At 43.1% G+C, this 14,062-nt stretch overlaps 1 protein-coding gene across 1 annotated transcript; it reads right to left on the minus strand.

The window, feature by feature from the left end:
- Positions 1 to 733: 733 nt before the first annotated feature.
- Positions 734 to 13,552, minus strand: LOC125692573 (Hermansky-Pudlak syndrome 3 protein-like). The gene is made up of 8 exons (XM_048943252.1): positions 13,349 to 13,552; positions 11,504 to 12,104; positions 8,778 to 8,964; positions 6,721 to 6,806; positions 5,129 to 5,318; positions 4,826 to 4,907; positions 3,543 to 3,762; positions 734 to 2,652 (listed from the first exon to the last, which is right to left on the minus strand). Exons 1-7 carry the CDS (start codon positions 13,550 to 13,552, stop codon positions 3,745 to 3,747), a joined length of 1,368 nt encoding a protein of 455 aa, XP_048799209.1. The 3' UTR covers positions 734 to 2,652; positions 3,543 to 3,744.
- Positions 13,553 to 14,062: the final 510 nt, after the last annotated feature.

Here is a 14,062-nt window from a genome sequence, read left to right on the forward strand (position 1 = left end):
GCATAGTTTATGTAAAACAAACTTTCAGGTTTAGATGTAAGCTGGAGAAACAATTCCTGACTACGAATGAGAGATTTAACTTTGTTTCCTTTTTCAAGCTAAAATTCCATTGGCAAGGGACCCATTTCAACGGCTAGCCAAGCTACATCACTGCTTGTTTTAAAAAATAATGTATATTTTGCAGAGTGGCTGAGTTAAAAAATGATTATGAAACTAACCACCAGTATTGTTTTCTCTTAACTAGATGATGGTTCAGTGTTCCAAAGCCAAATAAAAAACTTAACTGAGTTAGTGGCAAGTTGTACAGTGACTTGAGCTTCTGAGTTTCTCGGTGGTGCTTTTTTTTAATGATTATTTTTTGCTTTTCACAAGGTATAAGCAGGCTTTGGATATTGTTCTTTCTTGGAGTGTGGCATGGTCTGCAAGTGAGGTTCTGCAGTCATGAACTTTAGCATCTTTAATTCCAAAGACAAAGCTATTAGCCACCTTTGTCCCCTGCATTAAAAGCTTCTGAATTATCGTTTTGAGTACAGCAGTGATTCAGTTATTACACTGACTACAAACTTCACAAAAAAGTCTTTGTATCAAATTATACTGATGGGGTGATTTAAAGAGGCCTGTACAGTTCTGCTAATGCTGCCTGTTAATTATGGAGAAAATAATGGCAGAAAATGACAATGTTAATTTATTGAACATTATAATGTGAGTCAAGGGTTAGTGTAAATTTTTTTTTTCCCCAGTTTTAATTATTTACTAACTATACTTGTTAATCTGAAACATACAGGTTTTATCTTATTCAGCATCTTATCTTCTGGAATGTAATAAAACTTACATGCTAAACCAAATTTTCAGGTTGGTGGAGTCTCATGCTTTTTACACTTACAGTTGTCTGCAACTGAAAGTCAAAGAACCTGCTGATTCTCTAGTAAGTGTACAGAAAAGGGGAGCAAAACTAAGACTGTTCAGCTGACCTCGAGAGTACTTTTAAGTTACCCAGAGAATATTTGTGTGCATGCCAAACTTCAGTGTTTGTACTTGCTGGGTAAAGTATATTTTGTAACTGTAGATTGTAATTACTAACTCTTCCTGCTTCCAAACAACTTCAAATAATTTAAAAAAAAAAAAAAAAAGTGGTTAGTTGTAACATTATGACTGAGAGTTCAAATGCTATTAACTTTTAAATAGCTGTAAGTTACTTTGACCTGGACCTCCTTTTTACCATTTTTTTGCTGAACAATGACCAGGACCTCAATTAACTCTCACATGCAGATCATAGCTTCTCCTTACCAGCAAACAGTAGCAGGTTGCTAATTGTTTATCTCCAGGATTAAAGCTGAACAACCCTTACTAGCTTCCTGCCAAAATCCTCCTTTATAAAGATATAAGAAAATACATGTCTCTGGACTAATACAGATTACAGGTACCACACTGAATGCTAAGTAATTCGGTTCTGTTTACACTTGTAGCTAAAGGATGGATCTGAACTAATGGCAAACAGCAGCCACCCTCTCTTCAGAAGGCTGTTACTGTGAGTTTTGTCTTGTACTTTTACTACTTTTCTCTGTCTCAAAATATAGCGCGTGGCATGATGGTGGCCATGCACACAAGGAAGAGAGTTTTCCTAACCCGTGTAGGTACAGCTACTTCATCTTTACTTGCCAAGATAGCATCACTACTGCTTGTTTTAAAAACAGTATCACGTTACAGATTGTTCTTCAGTAACCAAAATACAGATTCTCTTAGCTCCATTCTGCAGGTACTTCTTCCAGCAGCAACCTGGCACTTGATTACATACTCCATTAAAAATTACAGAACTAGAAGCTGGACATTTGTTAATGACAGCTAGAATGGAATGAACAAAGTTGGGTTATTTTAGATTGCTCCAAAGATCTCTTTTTTATTTTCTCAAGAGTTTACAAAAAAAACCAGAAAAGCATGACAAGTTTTTATTTTTGCACGAAGATTTCAAGTAACAGAAAAACTCCGTTTACTAAGCCTGAAGAATACAGAAGTGAACAAATGCATCCTGCCACGCTGTAGGCACTATGTGTAAAAACCTGGTCAAAACATCAGTGCAATTGGGACTAGAAGATCAAAGCAGTGCTATTACTTTTATCTCTCACTAATGGTAAAGCAGAATGGCAATCATTTAGTGTATGAGCAATCTCACAAATCACATTTGAGACCTAAAATAGCAAGCAAAGGAGTCACTGCTAATCACCTTAATGAGCTAAGGTGCAAACCCAGTTTCAATGAATACATTGAGCCAGCTGATCACAACATAAGGAAAATGAATTCTGCTTCCTAGCTCTTGCTTTACCTGTAGCACTGTCTTTATCTGTAGCACTGCAGAGGCCTTCAGCCAAGAATTTTTTCCATCAAGCTACTCGCAAGCATAATTGTCCATCATCTACAACCTTTCCTAGCTGTTAGTTCTGGAACAAGTCCTTGTAGTGCCAGTGTTTGAAAATGGCACTTCGACTGAAGGTAGGAGTCCAGTTTCTTCTTGATGTTATCAAAAGAATCCACTCCCATACAGTCAGCTTGGCCTTGTTCCCACCGAGCCTTGCGTTCTTCTGAAGATATGGTTGGTAATACTGGTGGTGGTGGTGCCGATACCGACATATGGGACACTGCCTCTGTAACCTCTGCCTAAAATAAAAGGCAGACTAAAAAATACAGACAGATTTTGCATACTTTAAGCAAGCAACAGGCCACATAAGAGGGCAACCAAGTAGATGTTCTCATGCATAGCACCAAGCATCACCAACAAGCAGGGACTGTGCAGCAGCTTTCCTAGCAAAATAAAGCAGAGTAACAAATCATTCAAGGAAAGAGGTGGGGGAGGGAGGGTCAGGGGTTTAGTTCCTCATACTTCTCTACAAAAGCCACAAGAGAAAGCCAGAGTATAGATCAAGCCTGATAGCTGCAAACAGCTCATTAGAAAAAGTGTACAAGAGATAGAGCACATCTCCAAAGTTCTGTAACTTTAGGCTGAGAAGGATTAAAAACTTGAATCAGTCACTGTACTAATCTGACACTAAAGTTTGCAGACATACTACTGAATTCTGTTTAACAACTAGAATAAGAAGCATTATTTTGGTTTTGCAAGTATCAACATTTATTACTGCAAATCTATTTAAGTAGCCTATTCTCTAATTATTGCAGGCCTACCTAGGTAGGTTGTACCATGCAAGACTGCAAGTGTATGTATACTGCATGCTCAACTGGGGGTTCTCATGTTTGAATAGCTGCAGCACATTAAGGATGAGTTTACTGACGTTACTACACTGTCATTTCTGGTGCATCATTCTGCACTTAATTTTAAGCATAGCAATCAACTATGCTCAAGACCACTTAATATTCTTCTAATCTGCATTATTCCTTATTCCAGAAATGAAAGAAGAAAAAAAACCAAGAATCTCTGCATCTCACTAATCCACACCCACGCTTTCAGTTGCACAGGAGGGGAAACAAGTGAGATCACACAAAGTCTATTCTGTTTGCATAGGTAGTTTCCACAGGAATATTAAGATACATACCAGGTTTGCACTTGTGGTATTTTCTTCATCAACTTCTTTCTGTTCTAGTAAGGGTAAAATATTAACTGTATAGGTGTCCCACCACATGTTGAGGAATTCTGGGTGAACAATTTTAGGGTCATTGATATTGCCTTCTACACTTTTTGGTCTGGAGTCATACGTATAGTTCCATGGCTTTGTGCTTCCCAGAAAATGCACCGCTTCAGTACTTGAACCAAACCTGTTGGAAAGAGAAAGTCAGAGCCCATAATTTGGAAGTATCTAGAAAACAAGTGCTTTGACTATCAGACAAGAAAAATTAACCTGTGTTTTTGTAAGTATCCAGAAAATAGAAACAGGAATATATTTAGGAGACTAAACACTAAAGGTAGGATTGTCAATGCCTACTGGGGCTGAAAGCATCACTACTTAAAACGCAAACAATTCTACATTACACAGGTCAGAATACAGCTTAAACCTAATGAACTATTTAAGTACTCACAGCCAACTCTTTAGGTAGTGATGATCACAGCTCAGGAGACAGCAGTCTCAAGCAGCCACTGCAATCAGAGCTAGTTTTAAAAGTGAAAGAAAGTCTACTGCAAAGTCAGTGATCCAGCTAGCTAAGCATTACAAGCATTATATAGTCAATGTATTAGAGAAACCCTAAATCTTTCCATAGAAGGGAACACCAGAAGAGCCTTCTACAAGAAGGCTGCCTCTGCAAAATAAAGCCTTTTATAATCAAGGCATTTCAGAACTTCTGAACTTCAGAACTTCTTCAAAAAAAAAAAAAAAAAAAAGAAAGAAAGAAAAAAGAACCAACACACAAACCAACACATTATCAGGTAGGCAGACATGTTCAAATGTTTACACTCCTCTTAAGAAAACTGCCAGTTCAAAGACACCCGAGAAAAGGAACAAAAATAAAAAAGAAGAAAGAGAGAAAAGACCAAAGTTTAAGTTTCAAGACAGGCCGGTTCTGCAAACATCGTCAGCCGCAATATGGGAAATCTCTGCTCCCTCCATTCAGATTTATACAGGAGAGTATGATTTTTGTTCTAAGTGTACATGATTTTACAGGTTTTTAAAATATTCTATTAATCCTCTAGAATCTTAAACAGCAATAACAGATTGCAGCGATACACCTGCAGACCATTAAATGAGAATATGCCACAGGCTGATGTAAAATATTAATTTTGGATGTTATTTGTCATAGCTAATAGAAACAAATGGGATTTTGGTATGAAACACAACTGCCATATTGCTGCCCCATTCTTTTAGAAAAAATATGAGATATGCACCTTCACAGTTGCATCAATGCATGGATCTTCATCGCGAGCTGCTGCTGCACTGCACCGCACTGTGTAACACTGCAGGCTCTCACTAGAAGGAAAGAAGAAACACTGATGAAGAAAAAAAGTGAAAACTTGAATTAATCCAGGACAAAAACTAGACAGAATCAGCTCTGTGATGCAGACAGATGGGCATTCTGCACTAAAACATTAATCCACCCAGAATGACCGAAGAGGCTGCGAAGGACTCATAAATGAGCCAAAGAGGAAAATATATTTAAAAAAAAAAAAAAAAAAAGAAAAGAAAGTTACCTTGTAATGACATGCAGGAACTGTGGAGTAAGAACTGCCTGCTCTGACCTCTCCGAGCACTGGTAAGTAGAAATCAGTTCTACTAACTTCCCAACAGAGTAGAGATATCCAACATGAGGCAAAGAAAAAAAGCAGAAGAGACTCAGTAGTTCTCTCTTCTCAGTTTCCTCATTTGCTGTCATAGAACTCCCTAGACATAACGATAAAAAAGGCATCTCATATACTTCATAAATCAAAACCATTCTGTTTCTTTGTGACCTGATGCCTAAACTACACTCTCAGACGTGCCCAAGTTCCAGACCAGTTTTATTAGTAGCTATTGAAAAGAATATGAACAACAGCATATCAGCAGGTAACAATCAATTTGTTATCTCATCGGAAGTAATTTACAACAGAAGCATGGATGTACTCACAAGTGAAGAATTTCCATAGATCGAACAGCACATGGAAACTGGGAAAAAAGAAACTGGGAAAAAGAGGGGAGATCTAGATGAGATATAAAGAAGTTTTTACAGTAAGGTTGGTGAGGTACTGACACAGGCTGGCCAGAGAGGTGCCCTGTCCCTGCAGACGTGCAAGGTAATGCTGGATGGGGCTGTAAGCACCTGATCGACCTGTGGGCATCTCCATTCACTGCAGGGGAGTTGGACCAAATGACTTTTAAGTGTCCCTTCCAACTCAAGCAATTCTATGATTCTATAATTCCAGGCAGAGTCTTTAGAACTAAATGTCCATGAATGGAACGAGCAGCCTGATCATTCTTAGGTAGGCAAAGCCTGTGTTCAGATTCTACAGACTTCCTTGTTGAAGTCTATAAATCACAAGGGAAAAGTTAGCTGGAATTGAATAACAAGCATCAACTCTTGGAAAGGGTAGATAACTGCAGGACAAGGGGAAATGGTTTGAAGTCCAGGGAGGGAAAATGTAGGGTTGGATGTCAGGGGGAAATTCTTTACTGTGAGAGTGGTGAGGTGCTGGAGAAGCTGCCCAGACAGACTGCGAATGCCCCATCCATCCCTGGAGGTGCTCAAGGCCAGGTTGGATGGGGCCCTGGGCAGCCTGGTCTGGTATGAAATGGGGAGGTTGGTGGCCCTGCACGTGGCAGGGGGGTTGGAGATTCGTGATCCTTGAGGTCCCTTCTGACCCTGACCATTCTGTGAAGTAGCTTCTTCATTTCAGACACCTGCAGCTTAAATATGGCTTTGCTACCAGAAAACTAGAAACTGGGTGAGCAGGAAAGACGATCTGACATAAAGCATTTTTCCATGGTTATGTTGAGGCTTGAGTGAGTGCATCTTAGTGAAGCCTAAAATTAGTTTTCGCTCCCTTCTATTTTAAAGCTTGAAATAGAGATAACCTGTACCTTAATATTAAGATTTACTTCTCTGATGTCTGCTATTAACTCTGAGAGGCATCCTAATATCATACAATAACACTGAGGATAACTTTATTTATGCGACACAAAAAGTGTCTCTTTCGTGATACAAAATCAGTCACTGAGAACCACTGAGAGTTGTCTTTGAATAGACTTCCTCCTTCAGTGTTGCTAACTGGTATTTTAACTCATACTGCTCCCCCACATGTGCGCTTACCTGCCTGGTAAACAGGGTGGAACTGAACAGAGTGCAGCTTCGTCTCTTCACAAAAGCCAAAAGGGGACTGGTCTGGTGTAAAACGCCTGGAGGGAAAAAACACAACATGGGAAGTCAGTAAGAAGCTATCATCTACTCCAAGCAAGTAAACAGCAACCGCTGTAACACCCAGAGTTGATGTCTTTATACTCAACTATCCTTCATTCCTATTGCTAATACAGTTATCTTAGCAAGGCCAAGAAACACGTAGCACAGCTAGAGGCAACTACCTCAAGTTTTTGCAACCAAAAATCCTTTCTTTGCTCCTCCACAAGTCATGCATTCAATGCTGGGATCTGATGAATGTCACGGAGTTATCTCTAGATCTGTGTCCATGACAGGAGGAGACAGGCCCACAGGCCCAGAAAAGAGGAGGGGAGTGTCAATGGTTTTGGGCCGTTTCAGCCCAATTCTGCGACTAATGGGGCTGGGGACCCAGAGACCAACACCTTAAGAAAGGGAATAGGGGGAAGGGCAGGGAGACGGGCCTACAAATGAACAGTGGCAACGATCTGAGGAGGAAAGTTAACTTACTATATTTGATATTGGAATGCAAGATAACACAATATAATACAATGTATAATTAGAACCGAGGCTAAGAAATCAAATAAAATGAGACAGAGAGAGTGTCCAAAACCAAAGGCCTTATTGAAATTGAATTGAAAGCGAAATGGCTGGGGAGCAAGCCACACACGCCGCCAGGCAGCAAAAAAAACGAGACCAGTTCCGTGACCTGCAAGGAGTTTTATCTCCCCCTCTGAATGCAAAGTCCTCTGGGGTATGCAATTCTTCTCTTCTGAGAATCGGGTACCTGGAAAATTGGCAGTCCACAGAAATGGGGCATTAACTCCTTAACTCCCAGTGCTTTTCATGATATTATGATGTGGAGTACCGATAACAAAAATGGTAAAGCCATGACAGTGCTGAACACACACTAAAATGGATCTGAACCATTATTTAACTTCTTTTTTTTCCCCATCCCTTCTTCAACTGAACACAATGTAACATGGCGCAGCCCTCAGTCCTACTTGTCTTTCCTATTGCATCTCATCCTTTTCCTTGCTTTGCTTTCGAATTCACAGCTGGACTGCAATACCAATGCTTCAACAGTTTTAGATAAAAGTTTAAAGGATTTGATTACTAACAAAACCAAAGGTGTTGTTTTTTAGGGCTGAAGATACTTAGTAAACTCCCCGTTCCCAGCTGCACAAAGGGTGAACTTTTTTTTGGGTAAAAAGTACTTAAGTAACCATCGCTTCAGCTGGAGTTGAACCCCACAGAACAAACAAGCAGAAGGCAGTGCCTTGATCGCTGTCAGGACTGGTGATTATTTCTGACTGTCACATTTCGTAGTAGGCTTGTTGTAAATATTAAGAAAACTGCACACAAGTTACTCCAGAATAAGGTGTGTAAAACTGCTCTGCTAGTTTGGCATGAAAGTATAAGAACTGTGGGTGGCCAAATGCTGGAAAAAGCTGCCCAGTAAGGAGCTACTCGAACTCAGCTGGATCGAGTCCTGGAAAGCCTAGTCCAGCTGATCCTGCCCAAGCAGGGAGATGTTAAGGAGAGGGACTCAGCAAGTCCCTTCCAATCTAAAGGATTTTGTCATCCAGTATGCTGAGAAAATACCATCCCTCCTGATACATCACAAGCGAAGCTGTCATGTGTGCCCTTCCTGGAATACAAGGATGTACAATGAAAACCGGTATTAAACATCACCAATACTGCAAAATCACCAGTTAAATCGCATTTAACTGTACTAACTAGCCTCTTTCACAACATCAAATAAACCTTAGGATTCGCAAGGCCAAGTAAGGATCTTCATTTGCATCACAGTTATCTTCACAGCAGACAAAAAAAAAAAAAAAAAGCAACAACATAAAAAATACACAGCACACAAACATCCCAGAAGCCAAAACACCAGGATTTTCCTTTCAGCAAGATGTGAGCTCATTTTGGTTACATGGAATTACTAACATAGCAGTTAACCCTTGCAGGGGAAAATGCATTTGTAATACCTGAAAAGGAGATACTGCACTTGAAAGTGCTTCTTGCCTTCTGTAGACAACTCTGTGGACTCAAGTGTGATGGGTATCTTACAAAGCTTACTTTCTTCCCCAAGCAGTTCCACTGGCTTCCGACATATGACAAACCCATCTAATTCAAGCTGCAAACTATGAGCTGCAAGGTCTTCATCTTTTATACCTAAACAATGGAAATGTATCAAAGTGTTCAAACAATTCCATTTAGCAACAAGAAAACACTGACACTGATGCAATATCGACTAAAAACTGCAACTACAGGAAACCAATTAGCATTGGCTTCCACAAACTATGACGTTTTGAGACGAGCTACACTAGAAAACAAGAACAATCGACTTTTCACATAAACCATACCCTGGGCTGCCTCAGAAATGAAGCCAGCAGGGCAAAGGAGGTGGTTCTCACCCTCTGCTCCCCCAGTCCTTCACAGAGCTACATTCAGCTCCGGGCCCCAGCACAGGAACACAGGCCTGTAGGAGTGGGGACACAGGAGCCCGCAGGGATGCCCAGAAGCTGAGTGCCTCTGCTGCAGGGACAGGCTGACAGCCGGGGTTGCTGGAGAAGGCTCCGGGGAAAAATGATCGTGGCCTTCCAATAGCTAAACAGGGCTTATGAAAAAGATGAAGAGACTTTTTCCAAGCGCATGGAGAGACGTGACGTGGTGTAATGGCTTTAAACCGAGACAGAGCAGAGTTACATCAGACATAAGAAAGAAATTCTTCTCTCAGAGGGCAGCGAGGGCCTGGCACTGCTGCCCAGGGCAGCTGTAGGTGCCCTATCCCTGGGGGCAGTCAGGGCCAGGCTGGATGGGTTTGGGCACCTTGTCTATGGGAGGTGCCCCTGCCCACAGCAGGGGTTGGAACTGGACGGACTCTGAGGTCCCTACCAACCCACCCATTTTGTGACTCTATTAAAAGGCAAGCTGCTCAGTATAAGGCAAATCCAAAGCAACCTGTGCTGTAAACAGCCAAATAACAAATAAAAAAAATGTTGTCATTTGGTTGAAAAGGTTTTCAGAAAGAAAAAGGTAGCTATGATACAAGGTTGTGTGATCTTCAACACACCTAAGTTCCAGAAAACAAATCCTAATTGCACCCAAAAATGTTTTGAACTTTTCTATTTGGCTTTAAGTATTGAAAACAACCCAGTGTGAGTTGTCTGCGCTAAAATCCATTGTCCACCAATGAAGAAAACTCCATTTGATATCTTTCCCATCTGAAATTTTATTGACCTCTGTTTTTTTTTTAAGGTGTAGTTTCCATTTCAAGAAGCACAAACCTTTTAAAATTTCTTAAATTATAAATGAAAGATTTTCTAACAGCTTTCTGCTTGGATAACCAAGATGTTATAATCACAATATAATTGTGTATAATCAATAGATATCAAGATGTTATAATCGCAATATAATCAAGAGAGAAAGGCAAAGCAGACAACGATCACAAAAAGAGAGTAAGTGGAAGAGCTTACCCTTGGGTTGAGCTCACCAGAAGACACCAAAAGAGGGGATCTCCAGAAGAGATCCTTCCCCTCTGGTAGCCAGCTCTTAAATAGGTCCAGCAGGGGTGAATTGCCTTCACCTGTGCTCCTCTGGCTGACTCATGGCTCACCTCAGGTGATTAATCAGAGGTTCAGGCCGTGACTCAGCAGTTCCCATACACTGCTGTTGATCTGATTTTTAGGTGGGAGCTAATCAGGTTAATTCCCACACATTGCAAGCAGGCAGTATGGAATGACATCACGTTTGAGCCTTCTTTATGAATGACAGTAATCAGCAGATTGTCAGTCTGAAAAAGTTCAGTATCTGTACTTACCTCTATCCACCAGCTTTTCTGTTGTACTAACTTGATATGCCCATTGCTCTCCCCTGTCTGCACTATGCTGGACCAGGTCCAGTTTCAGGATTAGAACATCCAACTCTGTTGTTATCGCTATGTGCCTAGCGCAAAATGTAACTTCGGCAGGAATGAAGTTATCAGTGTGTAAAATCAAGGAGCGTTCAAAGTCCAATACTGTCAAATTCTGGTTTATGACCAGGTATTTCAAACAGAACATGACTAGCTTGTTTATGACCAGGTATTTCAAACAGAACATGACTAGCTTATTCCTGCAGCCCACAAGAAGATCTCCATTTACAGGACAACATGAAATACACAGCGGAGGATCTGAAAGTGCCATTTCCACTATTGACATCTGCTCTTTTAAGGTTTCAGTGTACGACTCCTTCATCTTGTGACCCACCATCCGGACACAAACACGAGAACTGCCTGCAGACATGCATCGCCAGTTCACATAAGCTCTTAGGAAAGTTGCTTTGCTTTTCTCTTCAATCGTCACCAAATAGTCTCCTTAAGGGAAAGCAGAAGGACTGTTAAGTCGTTAAAGAACACACGACAGCGTTTGAGCTGCTTACCTGCGAACCCAATAAAATACATTACAAAAAGTATCTTAAATTCTCAGCTCTCACATAGCGTTCCAGAGTACAGCCTTTACCGGGTTTTCTTCAATGAGAGATCTCGAGCGCAAATTAATTCGCTAGGTAAACGTACTTCACGTACTGTTAAAGGAAAACACACGGCTCCAGAGCTCCGACGCTACTTCGACGTGGGCCCACTGTAAGAGCAGCGCTCTTCTCAGAGGAGACGCCGCGGCCAGGCAGCAGCTCCGGGCTCCGCGCTCGCAGAGGCCACCCGCCCGGCACTGACCTGCACGGCTGTGCGCCATGCGCAGCACGGGGCCCAGGGTGGCGAAAGAGCCCAAGGGCTCGCAGCGGCCCTCGCGGCGTACGGCGAACACCTCCACCCCGCAGCTGGCCGCCGCGCTGGCAACGAACAGCACGTCGCGGCCGCGGCAGAACTGCGCCGGCTCCTGCTTGCAGGGCACTACTCTCTGCGACCCGAACGGACACGCCCCCTGGACACGCTTCCGCGCCGTCACACGCCGCTTTGTACGGGTTGCGTTATCGGGTTGCGGCGTCGGTGCTTTCAGGCGTGCTCTTGCATCGCAGCGTGTTGTGCCGTAAGCGGCACCAGCTCCTCGCGCTGCGGATTTCGCGAGCGGGAGGCAAACCCGGAACGGAGCGCTGAAGGGAGGCAGGCGGCGCGAGGAGCGGCGCCGTGGGAGCGGGAAGTGCCGCTGTGCGGTGAGGACGGCGAGTGCTGTTTCTGAGCGGCTCTCCAGCTGCCCATCTGCCAAGCTGGCCGGCGTCGCTCCGAGCCAGATGTAGAAGCCGGCGTTTACCTTTGTTGAATTGCATGCCGTTGATGATTGTCCATTGCTCCCGTAGATCCAGGACCCCCCCCAAGGCTGTCATCCCCAGTGTTAACAGCACCTTCCTCCTGTCAATCAGCGCGCTTCTAAGGATGGATTCAATTAATACAAAGATGAAGTAATAATGCTGTCAGTGATGCTGATTCTTCATCCATCCTGAGGCTTGAGCAATGTAACTAAGGAGCCTGTTCGAGGTAGAATTCAGTGTGTGATTTTCGAAAGCCACGATAGTGCTCAAATGGCAGGCTACTCACGAGAGAGCCCTTCCTTGCTTATTAGGTGCAGGTAAGTGCTCAACTGTTAAACTTAAGATGGACCTAGACGGCACTGGTTACTGGTTTATTGCTAGAATCCTCAGCTCCTCCTGTACCTGTACGAGAGACGACAGCAGCAGAAGACTCAGTTTGTAGTTACGAACAGGACCAGTGTTTGGGCTGGCACTATCTGAATTCAAGGAACCAGTAGCTCTGTACTTTGTAATACTGTGGTTTCCTGCTCTGAAGATTGTTTTGAAGCTGCTTCTGATGTTGTGATGATGTGCATCCCTTTCAACAGCAAGTATAATTTAGAATTCAGTTGCAGGCTTTCAGTAATACTTTCTCGAGTATTCAAAGTCATCCATCTCTTTCTTTTTTCCTACTAGCGTACAAGGAAGTTCCATGTTAAGAAAGTAAAATGTAAAAGCTTAGAAATTGTTACAGGCATGAGACAGAAGGTCATCCTTTGGTAAAGTAAAAATAGCACGTACATCACTATATACTTTTTTGGTATTTTTTAAATTACAAAAGCAGAATACTCAGCAAATAAATCAGATCTGGTGCATTAGCTTTAATTTAGATTTTAAAATGTCTGCTGCAGAATACTATTCTAGTTAGTAGAGAATTAACTGTTACATTAAAAGCACGAAGATATATTCTCCTTCTCTTTTTCCAGAGATATCCCTATTAACTTTAACCAGAAATACTAGCTGAAACAGTGTAGCTAGATTGGACTAAAACTGAAGGCTTTTGGGATGTGTACTGTTACTATCAGACAGTGTAAAATTACAGCACTACAAAGCAGGTTTTGTAGAGGTTGCCTCAAATGACATTCCACCTAGAAAAAAAAAAAAAGAACACACAATCTGTGAAGAGAAGCATCTGCTACTTAACACCAGTCAGTTGCATCCAGTCCTTTTCACTGAAAACCATACGGCTTTTCTGAAAAACCAAACCCAACCCACCCAAGAAAACCCAGCCAGAAACAAAAAAACCACACCACAAAATAACTGCCCGCCGCACTGCATGTGGAGAGTCGCACGCGCAGTGGAATGACCGAGTAGGCGCATGCGCAGTGCGGAGAATGTGGCGCATGCGCCGTGCGAATTCGGCCGAAGACGCATGCGCAGTGCAGAGGTGGGAACGGCGCGTGTGTAGTGCGCTGCGAATGGACTGCGCGTGCGTCCCGATGAGCGCATGCGCATTGCCGCTGCGAGATCGGCGCATGCGTCGCACTGCATGTAGAGGGGCGCACGCGCAGTGCGGTGATCATGCAGGCGTATGTGCAGTGCGGAGAAAGTGGCGCATGCGCCGTGCTGATTCGGCCGAAGACGCATGCGTAGTGCAGAGGTGGGAACGGCGCGTGCGCATTGCGCTGCGAATGGACTGCGCGTGCGTTGGGATGAGCGCATGCGCCATGCCGCTGCGGGAGTGGCGCATGCGCTGTTCTGCACTTTGAGAGGTGCACGCCCAGTAGTGTGACCGTGTAGGCGCATGCGCAGTGCGGAGAAACAGGCGCATGCGCCGTGCGATCTCGGCCGAAGACGCATGCGCAGTGCAGCGTGACGAATTGCTTTCCGCTTTCTGCACTGCCCTCGTGTGGCCGATATGCGGAACTGCAACGAAATTTTTTCCGCTCTCTTCGCTGGCCTCGTGTGGCCGATATGCGGAAATGCAACGAATTTTTTTCTGCTCTGTTCGCTGCCCTCGTGTGGCCGATATGCGGAACTGCAACGA

This window comes from Lagopus muta, chromosome 4 (assembly GCF_023343835.1).
Source record: "Lagopus muta isolate bLagMut1 chromosome 4, bLagMut1 primary, whole genome shotgun sequence".
Taxonomy (NCBI): Eukaryota; Metazoa; Chordata; class Aves; order Galliformes; family Phasianidae; genus Lagopus; species Lagopus muta.